Genomic DNA, 11,077 nt, shown 5'->3' with positions numbered 1-11,077 from the left:
AAAAAAAAAAAGTACTATCGTTTTATCTCCCTTCTAACCTATTTTAGAGTTGTTACCATTTAATTAAAAAAAAAAAGTGAAGAGGAAATACACGTAGATTAAGCATGTGGTGAATTCTCTCTGGACATAAACTAGAGACACGAATAGCCTTGCTTTCATGCAGAGTGCATTGAAAAATGGATTACTGCAGATATGGTTAGGTTAAAATTGAACACTTTATCATCTGATCTCCCTTTTGACTCAATTTAAATTTGCTCTACTTATTAATATTTTCTGCTTTCTTTTGGTTGAGAGTTTTCTGTTTTACTTTTTATATATTTTATACATATCTATGAGATCCAAGATAGGCAACCCTATAGATATTAACTGGATCAATGGTTCTGTGAAGGTATGGCAGGGGAAACTGAGGGCGAAATGGAGAGCTAGTAACAAGGAGTACAAGAAAAGTAAATGTTCTAAATTTGACTGTGGAGATGACTGCACAACTCTTAATATGATTGAACTATTTAACTGTATAAGGAGTCCTGGTGGTGTAGTGGTTCTGAATTGGGCTGCAATCCACAAGGTCAGCAGTTGGAAAATCCCAGCCACTCCTTGGGAGACAATCCCATCAACAGTGACGTCTTGGAAACTCCAGGGGTAGCTCTGCACTTTCTTACAGGGTCACTATGAGTTGGCATTGACACGGTAACAGTAAGTTTAGAGCTGGGTTGAATTGTACAATTTGTGAATTATTTGCCAATAAAACTGTTAAAAAAAGAAAAAAAACTGCCAATACAAAGAATGACAATATAGTAATAAATATTATATTAATATAATTGTATATGGAGGGAACACTTTCATATCTAGTAGATGAAAGTATGAATACCACCTTGCTGAAGGGTAATATGACTACATATTTCAAAATATTAAGTGTACATCACAATGAGAAGAATGAAAAGTAAAACACATTGAGATCTTGAAATGAGCCAGTTCTGTTATGCACTTTATATATAGCATCTCACTTAACCCTCAGAAAAACTCCACACATGCTATTTTATCCTAATTTTATATATTTATGAATTAAGGCAATTGTTTAGGACTACAAGGCTGGTATCTCTTGTTTACAGGATTCAAATTACTTCAATATTCTACTGTGTATCCTTAAGCAATAATTTCACTTCTATGGAAATTTTGGAACTATCAGAACAGCAGCCATCTAGCTCAGAAGCAACAAAACCCACATGGAAGAAGCACACCAGCCTGTGTGATCACGAGGTGTCGAAGGGATCAGGTATCAGGCATCAAAGAACAAAAAAATCATATCATTGTGAATGAGGGGGAGTGCAGAGTGGGGACCCAAAGCCCATCTGTAGGCAACTGAACACCCCCTTACAGAAGGGTCTCGGGGAGGAGACGAGCCAGTCAGGGTGCGATGTAGCAATGATGAAACATACAATTTTCCTCTAGTTCTTAAATACTTCCTCCCCTCCATTATCATGATCCCAATTCTACCTTACAAATCTGGCTAGACCAGAGGATGTACACTGGTACAGCTAGTAACTGGAAACACAGAGAATCCAGGACAGATGATCCCTTCAGGACCAGGAGTGAGAGTGGAAATACTGGGAGGGTGGAGGGAAGGTGGGGTAGAAAGGGGGAACCGACTACAAGGATCTACGTATAGCCTCCTCCCTGGGGGATGGACAACAGAGAAGTGGTCGAGGGGAGACATCGGACAGTGCAACATATGACAAAATAATAATTTATGAATTATGAAGGGTTCATGAGGGAGGGGAAGGGGGAGGGAGGGGGAAAATGAGGATCCAATATTAAGGATTCAAGTAGAAAGCAAATGTTTTGAGAATGACGATGGCAACAAATGTACGAATGTGCTTGACACAATGGATGTATATATGGATTGTGATAAGAATTGTAATAGTCCCCAATAAAACAATAATAAAAAAAAAAGAACAGAAAGCCTCATCTTTCTCCGGTGGAGCAGCTAGTGGCTTAACTTGCAGCCCTTCAGTTAGCCGCCCAACTTGTAACTCACTATGCCACCAGGGCTCCACAGACAGAGGGCTCCGGAGAAAGATGAATAATTTGTATAGAAATCAGGATATAAGACAATGTGCTGGAGCTCCCAAGAAACAAGAATTTCAGTATAGCTGAATGCAAAAGAGTGAACAACAACAAAACCTGGTGCCAGGTCAGGGAAAGAATGGTATTCTAAGGCTAGCTTTTCAAGTGCCTCACAAGCCATGTGCCAGGGAGTTTACACTTTCTCATAAAGGCTACAAAAGTCATTGAAGGATTTTAAATTGGGAAGTCACCAGATCAGAAATGACTGCCTTCCCAGAGAGAAAAGAATCCGTAGTTCAGAGATTCTCAACTTCGGTTTACATTAAAATCATCTAAGAATTCATTTTTGAAAGCTTCTATTGTCCAGGGATTGTGATGCATTTGGTTTGGGAATAGCCCCAGATACCTATATTTTAAAAACTCCCTCAAACCCAAAACACAAACAAACACCGCCACCAGCCAGTCCCAGGCAGGCTGATGTAGCAGTCTACTTCCATTAAGACCTCTCTGCCATGGAACCCTTTGGAGCAGTTCTCCTCTGTCCAACAGGGTTACTGTGGGTCAGAATGGATTAGATGACAGTAGGTTTAGTTTCATGTACCTTATAATTTTAAAGGGAAATTTTGTTTATCTATTAAAATATGTATGGAACCTAGTAGCAAATGAACTTCTCTGCTCCCATGAAGATTTATAATCTCAGAAACCCTATCTAGGACACTATGATTTGGAATCAACTCAGTGGCAGTGGGCTTTTTAATTAAAATATGTACATATATAATTTAAGTCCTATAAAATATAATAGCTTTCCTAGATATTCACAAAAGCTTTAAACTCCATAGGTAAACCAGTTCAAATTTTATCTTTTAGTAATTTTATCTTCCCTTTAGATGTTCTTACCTGAGCTGCTCAATTTTCTCCAAAGTAACAGGATTCTTCCCAAATACTTGATCTATTTCTTCATATAATTTTTTCTGAATTTCTTCAGAGGTGGTTAAAAAACAGATTGCCCAGGTGCATACTAGGTGAAAAATATTAATAAAATGAAAATAGCTAAGTAATGGTTTGGAGGCAGAATAAGAAAAAAATTTAATTGCCTTTTTCCCCTAATGTAGAAGATACATAAATGCCACCAATTCTTCACAGGATTTATACAACATGAATATTCATTTTTTAAAAAACCAACTACTAAGAAAAAGAGATAGTCCAATCTGAAGACTTTCCTTCTTAAAATTGGTAACTAGAGCTAAGTATTGTATAGTAATGATAACAAATAAAGTTCAATACCTGGGGGTGTTCAATGTTGATGAATATGATGAATATCTGGTTCACTCAAAACCTTGTACAATCTGAAAATTGATTTACGGGCTCACTCTGAAGCCCTAATGAAATGATTCATAAAAATTAAACTAGCAGATGGATCTGTCTATAAATATATAGCTAAATTTTCATTTCCTATGGTAGATATACTACTTCTTAGAACTGTGACTTGCTGTTGTGTAGGACAATGGTTCTCAAAAGTCATCCGGGGTTGCTACTCCCACCCCCCATCATGACCCCAATTCTACCTAACAAATCCAGCTAGACCAGAGCATGTACACGGGTAAAGATAAGAGCTGAAAACAAAGGAAATCTGGGGCAGATAAACCCCTCAGGGCCAATAATGAGAGTAGCGATACCATGAGGGGAAGGGGAAGGGGGCGGGGGGCGGGAAATAGGGGGAACTGATCACAATGATTGACAGATAAGCCCCCTTCCAGGGAGACGGACAACAGAAAAGTGGGTGAAGGGAGACATCAGACAGTGTATGACATGGAAACAGAAAAATTTATAAATTATCAAGGGTTCATGAGGGAGTGAGGGTGGGGAAGAGAAGGGAAAAAATGAGCTGATACCAAGGGCTGAAGTGGAAAAAAGGTTTTGAAAATGATGATGGCAACATATGTACAAATGTGTGTGACATAATGAATGTTTGTATGGATTGTGCTAAGAGCTGTATGAGCCCTAATAAAATGACTAAAAAACAAACAAACACATCTGGGGATGACAGAGACTACAGGATCCCTTCAGCTATCATCCTAAAATATCCTTTTCTCGTGCAGTGAATTATTGAATATGGCCCTCCTTCTGGCACTGACAGCTGCATCCCTGGTACTGAGAACTCAGCATCCATTGGAAAAAGCAATTTCTGATGATTTGGGAAAGAACTGCGCAGTGCCATCAGCAGCCTCTGTAGCCCCACCCTCTCATGGCTTTACAGCCCACAGGGTGAAGCAGTTGGCTAAGACACAGCATACTCAATTATTCCTGTAACTTTGAACTTGGTGTTGAAGCGACTTCTACAGATCACCTTTCAGTCAAATAATAGACTGGCTTATGAAAAAAAATAGTATCATCTATGAGTTATGTGCTCCATTAAATAAATGGCTATAAGTCTAAATGGTCAACAGTTTCCTCAAAACAAAGATGAAACAGCAAGAAGAAGGGAAACCAGATCAAAGAAAATAGAACAGTGGAAACAATGAGAATCTTGAAACGTTGCAGAACTAGTAACTAACAGCATGAAACAAATTGTTAAAGAGGAACCTTTGCCTAAAAATTGGTATTTTTTTAAAAGTCTGGGGAGTTGGGTGATGCCATACCTACAGAATCTGAATCATTAGGTTTGGCATGGAGTTCAGATTCCTTGTGAGATTATTGTGATGAACAACCAAAACTGGGAAATTAGTGATTTAGTCTACTTGTGCTTAGTCAATGGTTTATATTCAAGGGGAATGAAAATAAAGGTACTAAAACTATATGAACAAACAGAAAAAACAGAGTAGTGATAAATCCTTTAGGAACACACAAAATCTATTCAATAATGGAAATACACAGACATGCATTACTATTTTACCTAGACTTTGTTTGAACTAACACTACCTACAGCTCCACTTTTTCTATGTCAAATGATATTTTATGTAGTATTTCAGCTGATCTTAATTTGTCTACAACAGTGGTTCTCAACCTTCCTAATGCCATGACCTTTTAATATAGTTCCTCATGTTGTGGTGACCCCCAACCATAAAATCATTTTCACTGTTACTTCAAAACTGTAATTTTGCTATTGTTATGAAATGTAATGTAAATTTCTGATATGCAGGATGTATTTTCATTGTTACAAATTGAACATATTTAAAGCACAGGGACAATGTGCAATTATTTATTGTGTCTTGAAGCATGGTGTAGCATGGGTAACTGTCTTCACGCTGGGTACACTCATAAATGGGCATATCTACATGTGGTCAGGCCCGCCTGGAGATGGATAGAGGGGCGGTGTCTCGATTCCTACCACCTTGGGAAATAGGCGTTTTCCGATGGTCTTAGGCGACTCTTGTGAAAGGGTTGTTCGACCCCCAAAGGGGTCACGACCCACAGGTTCAGAACCGCTGGTTTAGAAATTATCAGTTTTTTAACATTTGCCTGATTACCCATGATCCAATTCTTATATTCTGCACTAAATATTATCTTCAATTAAATCACTAGCTACCAGGTAGTGCTCAATGATCTTGATAATTTGTCCAACCAAGAGTTTATGAAAGGCACAGGGATAAATGCTTATCCTTAACTTTATCCTACATATGTTTGGTTTTTTTTGGCAACCTATAGAATCTGTTTCACAAGTGTTCTGAAAACTGTGTGCATAGTTTATAATAGGGACATGAAGTACAATCTTATAACAATACAGTCTATTAAACAACTTAGAACAAGGATTTGCATATAACAGGTACTCATATAGGCTGAATATATTATCACTTGAAATTAATACAATCAATAACCTACACATTGCTTGTTTTGTACAATTCTATTAAAAAGTAGTCTAGAGAGGTTAAGCCAGTTCAGGTTCCTCAAGTAAATGAGGGTACAAAACCCACACACTCATACAAAAAGAACACTTTGGAGTTCACTTCAGCGCTAACCCTTTATTCTGGAACAGGACAGAGTAATGCAGCACACATCTTGCCTGGGCTGGGAAGTGGCGGAGCGAGGGCTTTAAGTTTCCCGCCTAACATGCTTTTCCAAAACCTAGAGATGCCTTCAAAAATCCAACCCACAGCAAGGAAACAGGGATCCTCTAAAAACTAGTCAATCTATCTGATTAAAATAAGTCAAGCACAGAAATGGTCACTTTGCATGGTGTCCAGAAAACACCCATTTCAGATTTTTTGAAGGACTTTCACAAATACATTTTAAGGTTGTAAAAAAATTTTGTAAAAAATTAATACTTTAGATAAATGCTTACAGAAATTACATTTATTATAGAGTATCTAGACATGTCTCCCAAACCAAACTCCCTGCCATGGAGTTGACACTGACTCACAGCGACCCCACAGGACAGGGTAGGACTGCCCTGTGAGTTCTGAGACCACCTCCTTACAGGGACAGAAAGCCCCGTCTTTCTCTCTAGAGGTCACACATCTTAAAACGGGAAAAATTTATGGGAAGTTTTCTTTAGTACTCATTATTTTTTAAATAAATTTTCCTAAACCAGAAAAACCTAGATGTAACAGCTGAGGTGAATAAAAATTATCTAGATTTTTAACTGATGTTATATTTCTTCTAAGCACTTTATATTAATATTTTGTCTATAGACAAAATTATATATATAATTTTTTTTAATTGTGGCTTCTGTGGCCTCATTTCTGTCGGTAGACCTTAATAGCAGACGGTGTGGAATCAAAGTGAAAAGCAGCAGCAGGAAATTGAGACGCTCACTGCTCCAGTTGGAAAGGTGTCAATAGCAGTTCATTTTAAAGGCACTAACTGGAATCCACAACCCATAAAGCTGTGTCAGGACATTGATGACAATGTTCAGAGAAGTGGCACAGGGAATACGGAGTAAAAAAATGATAACTTGTGTGAATCAAGACTTTAAAACAAGGAAGAGGAGGGAAGAGAAGGACTTAAAAAAAAAGATCCTGCATTAATGTTTCTTTCATTTTAAAATAGCTTTACTTTTACATATTTGTAGTTCATCTACAAAGAAAGCAATTTTTACTTACATTTTGCAGTTATTATGCAACTGGCCAGAGAAAATATCATACTGTCTTCTAGGATCTAAAGAAACAAAACTAAATTTAGAAAGTGTGAAATGTAACTGGCCTAAATTAGGTCCTACTGAAATAGCCTAGAGTATAAAATTATGAGCAAGGAAAGACAAATCTTTTTCTTTATGATGGAAAAGCAACCTGAACATTACCCTGCTTTTTGATGCAATAAATATTTTACTGTTAGGGGCTGATGACACACTTTGACAAATAAACGGGGTCAGTCCTAGCTGTCTGAGTTGGCCTTGTGCATCAATGAAGCCTCGGGACAGTGAACACACTGCCACTCTCCCCAGAACCTGATTCCGTTCTGGGTGCAGATGGCTGCTTACAGAACACATGCACAGAAAACCACTTGTCTGCAAGCAGGAGCTAAAAGCTGACTTGCGTATGTAGGGTAGGGCACAAGATTTCTATAAAAAGCAATTGTGGCAACAATGACTACACTTCTGTCCTTTGCCTGGCAGCACCACAAACACAGTGGTGTGCAGGACATACTAGATCTGCACTGTTAACCAGCCAAGCTACCATGCTGGCCACGCAGGCAGTGTGGCTTAGTCTATACAGCTTTATACAAGTCTTTCTCCTTTTTGATGATCAAAGAATTTTCATTCAGTATTTGTTTATTCAAATATTAAACACAGAGCTGCTTCAAAGAGCTAAATAAAGAGACCTGATCTACTAGTATATAATAAAAGAGAACAGAGCCACTGAATTTTAGAAAAGCTTGTAGATTAAGGTTTGCTTTTTTAAAATTTGATAAACATTTAAAAATTGCATCACCTGTTGGTCATTAAGGTTCCCCTGTACTAAGGAGTCAATGAAAATATGTTGACCGGAGGTCCTTCCTTTTCGTTCTTTTATGACTTTCTTTAAAATAGATTCCAGTTGTGTGAGAGCTTAGAGAAAAAAATTTTAAAGATGTAATATAAGCATTTGGAAAATTATTTTTAGTACTATATACAGTTCCAAAGGTAAAGGAATCACAACTAATAATAAAGGAAACTAATTTATGTTTAAATGCACCCACTTTCTTTCCTTCCTTATTTTATTATGTATAGCAATATTAACTGGTGGGGGATGGAGTACAGCAAACATATGTGTATAATTTAAATTAGGAATGACCCAAGAAGCCTCCACAATATATATGTGCCCTCTCAATCTATGATATCATGTGCTTGCCTTTTAAATTATGTCCCCTTAACTCCGTTCTTCTCCCACATCATGTAGCACTCACGCAGGGGCAGAAACACAAGTAGAAGGAAGCCTCATTTTCACTTCCAATTAGGACCTTTCTCCCCTGAACTCTCACCGGTCTATGTACTCACTTGACATTGCCATTTGAGCATCTAAAGCATATTAAACATACCTATATGAGACCCGAAAATCGGAGGCAATTGGTTGTGTGGACAGAGCAGTCTAGATGGAGCCTTAACTCCATTTTAAAGCCTAGGCCTGAATTTAGAATCCATGTTGAATTTTTAAAACTGCCTTTTCTAGTAGCAGTTCATCTAACTTCAATGCTGGCCCGACCAAATACCTGAAGGTGTTCATTTCTCTCAAGTCTGGCAAGAGCAAGATACCACAATTCATATTTCAAGAAGGACTTTTCAATACAATCGAAACAGAAGCCAGATGTGATATCTTAAACCGGAGGGGTCCTGGTGAACCACATTAGCAACAAATCTTTCTACCGGACCCGCAGAAGCATACGTGATTGAGGAAGTGACTGCCCTATAGGATGTACCATCTGAAGCACTTTTGTTCTGCAGGGTGCTAGAGATTATTTTACATAATTGTTTCTTCTTCTTTTTAAGTTAAAAAAAAACCCCACTTACACTGTAGAAAATATAAGGGAAAAACATAATTAAGAGTGGTCATCTTACCATGCTCGAATTGTTTTTTCCGAGTTGTAGTTTTATCAAGAGACCCATCTAGGAAGCCTTTTCCAATCTCAGACCAAACCTGGAAATAAAATATCTAGTAGGTAGATTTCTAAATATACAGAGTTAACTGGGGAATTCCTTTCTCACCAACAGATCTGGTCATTAATCTCTCCTTTAATGAGGGCTGCATAGTCATTTACTCCAGTTTGAGAACAGGCTATAAATATACTTCAGTGATTTCATTCAAGCAAGGCTCCCTTCAGATTAATTATAATTGGAAAGTGAAAAGTTGCTTTTATTTAAAGAGACTAAGATGGGAAAGTGGGGGAAGGTATATGACAATAGAATCAATTTTGGATATCATGGTATTATCACAGATAGATAAAATTCACAGATAATTCAAAAAAATGTTTTCACTTGAGATATTGACAAATATTAGTTGAGGTTGTGAAAAAGGTTAGAAAACTAATCTAGGGCTTAGGGACAATAAGCAACAGAGGTAAAACAAATGTATATTAATTATAACTCTAAAGTTATTAAGCAAAAGTAAATTATGGTGTAAGAACACAAAACTTATTATTCAATAAATAACTATTTGAAAAATTATTGGTAGTACTTTTATAACAGGCCTGCTAAGTATTTAAAGAAAATGTTAGTTGTATTTTTTTATCATTTCAAAAACTGCTTTAAAAATGCTCAATTTTTTAAAAAGGTAACAATTAATTTTGCTTGCATTGTTCTTTTTATCACAAAACATGAAAATCTGGTTTCATAGCTAGACCGGACTTATGCAATATTTAATTTATGACCAACAATGTTTATAAGTACTATTTTTTATGTCTTATTAGTAGTATGTATTAAAATACATCTGTAAGCTTATAGGTCATGTTTCCAACCCCCAGAAGAAAGGTAAGATTTTTTAAAATTTTCAGAATAAAAGGCAATAAAGAAAACTTTTTAAAAAAGTAAAAAGACTCATTCAACTTGTCAGAACTGACTTACAAGAGCATCACCAGAACGAGATTTCGTGCTGTCAGGCACTACTTGTCCCACAAAATCTTACATTTCCCTTTTAAAGACAAAGTCTATATCGTTTTAACTAACCAATCTGATGAAAGGTCTATTTTATTTATTTATTTATTTTGTTTTGGGGTGGTGGTGGTGGTGGTGGTGGTGGTAGTGAAAGGACTATTTTAAAGCAGGCTCTATATTTACCGTGCCATGATTCTTCTGGAAGCAAATGACCTCCTGATCATCTTCAAAGGTACTGCCCATTACCATCTGTGTAACAAACTTCATAGCAAAACCAAGCATGTGCTGGCAGACGGGAACATGCTGAGACTCTGGATAGGAGAGCCATTTATCTAATAATTCTTCTGAAAGCTGAAAGAGAACAGAGAAACACAATCATTTACTATCTCCTTAGAAGCACAGGTGATGCTGTGGATAAAGTATTGAGCTGCTAACCACAGGGTTGGCTGTTCAAAACCGTCAGTTGCTTGTGGGAAAAGATAAGGGTACCTCCCATAAAGACTTAGTCTTAGAAATCCTATAAAGAGCATGGTAGTGAGTTTTGGAGGAGTTATTATTTTCCCCCCCTCTTTGTTTCTTTGCTATATCCTAGAAAAACTCAGCAAGAAACAAAAACTTCCCAGTCTGTCATTCCTTCATTCACCAAACATTTCTTAAGTCTCTTGAAGAAAAACAAAACAAACCCAAACTGTCAAATGGAAAAGATCTTAATCTTAGAAGTCAGAAAACCTTGGTTTTACTTCTGGCTCTGTCACTTAGAAGTAATATGACTTTAGGCAATTTGCTTATTAATCTTTCAGAGGTTCAAGTGCTTCACCTGCTGCTTCCCATTTAAATGGAATGACAAGTCCTACCTTTCTGGCTACTGTGATAGGAATAATGACACCTCATACACTGTGTAAAGATTTTGAAAAGTGTCATGCATAAAGCCCCTCTCACAATAGGAATTCAGTTGTAAACCCATTCCCAATACCATCTCTGTGAATTTTTGTGACAGTACAGAGTGGATTA

The 11,077-nt window shown here is 37.1% G+C and overlaps 1 protein-coding gene across 1 annotated transcript in view; it reads right to left on the bottom strand.

The window, feature by feature from the left end:
- Positions 1-11,077, bottom strand: part of LOC101642437 (cytochrome P450 20A1) — a 40,008-nt gene that overhangs the window by 12,499 nt on the left and 16,432 nt on the right. The window contains exons 4-8 of the mRNA XM_045296675.1: positions 10,250-10,432; positions 9,035-9,113; positions 7,932-8,047; positions 7,104-7,158; positions 2,962-3,082 (exon numbers count right to left, since the gene is read on the bottom strand). Of these exons, the coding sequence (XP_045152610.1) occupies positions 2,962-3,082; positions 7,104-7,158; positions 7,932-8,047; positions 9,035-9,113; positions 10,250-10,432 (554 nt within the window). The remainder of the gene's footprint in view (positions 1-2,961; positions 3,083-7,103; positions 7,159-7,931; positions 8,048-9,034; positions 9,114-10,249; positions 10,433-11,077) is intronic.

Source organism: Echinops telfairi, unplaced genomic scaffold, assembly GCF_000313985.2.
Source record: "Echinops telfairi isolate 266 unplaced genomic scaffold, ASM31398v2 ScPeMD7_3;HRSCAF=10, whole genome shotgun sequence".
Taxonomy (NCBI): domain Eukaryota; kingdom Metazoa; phylum Chordata; class Mammalia; order Afrosoricida; family Tenrecidae; genus Echinops; species Echinops telfairi.
Note: the sequence above shows the minus strand (reverse complement) of the source record. Positions and strands in the feature narration are given on the sequence as shown.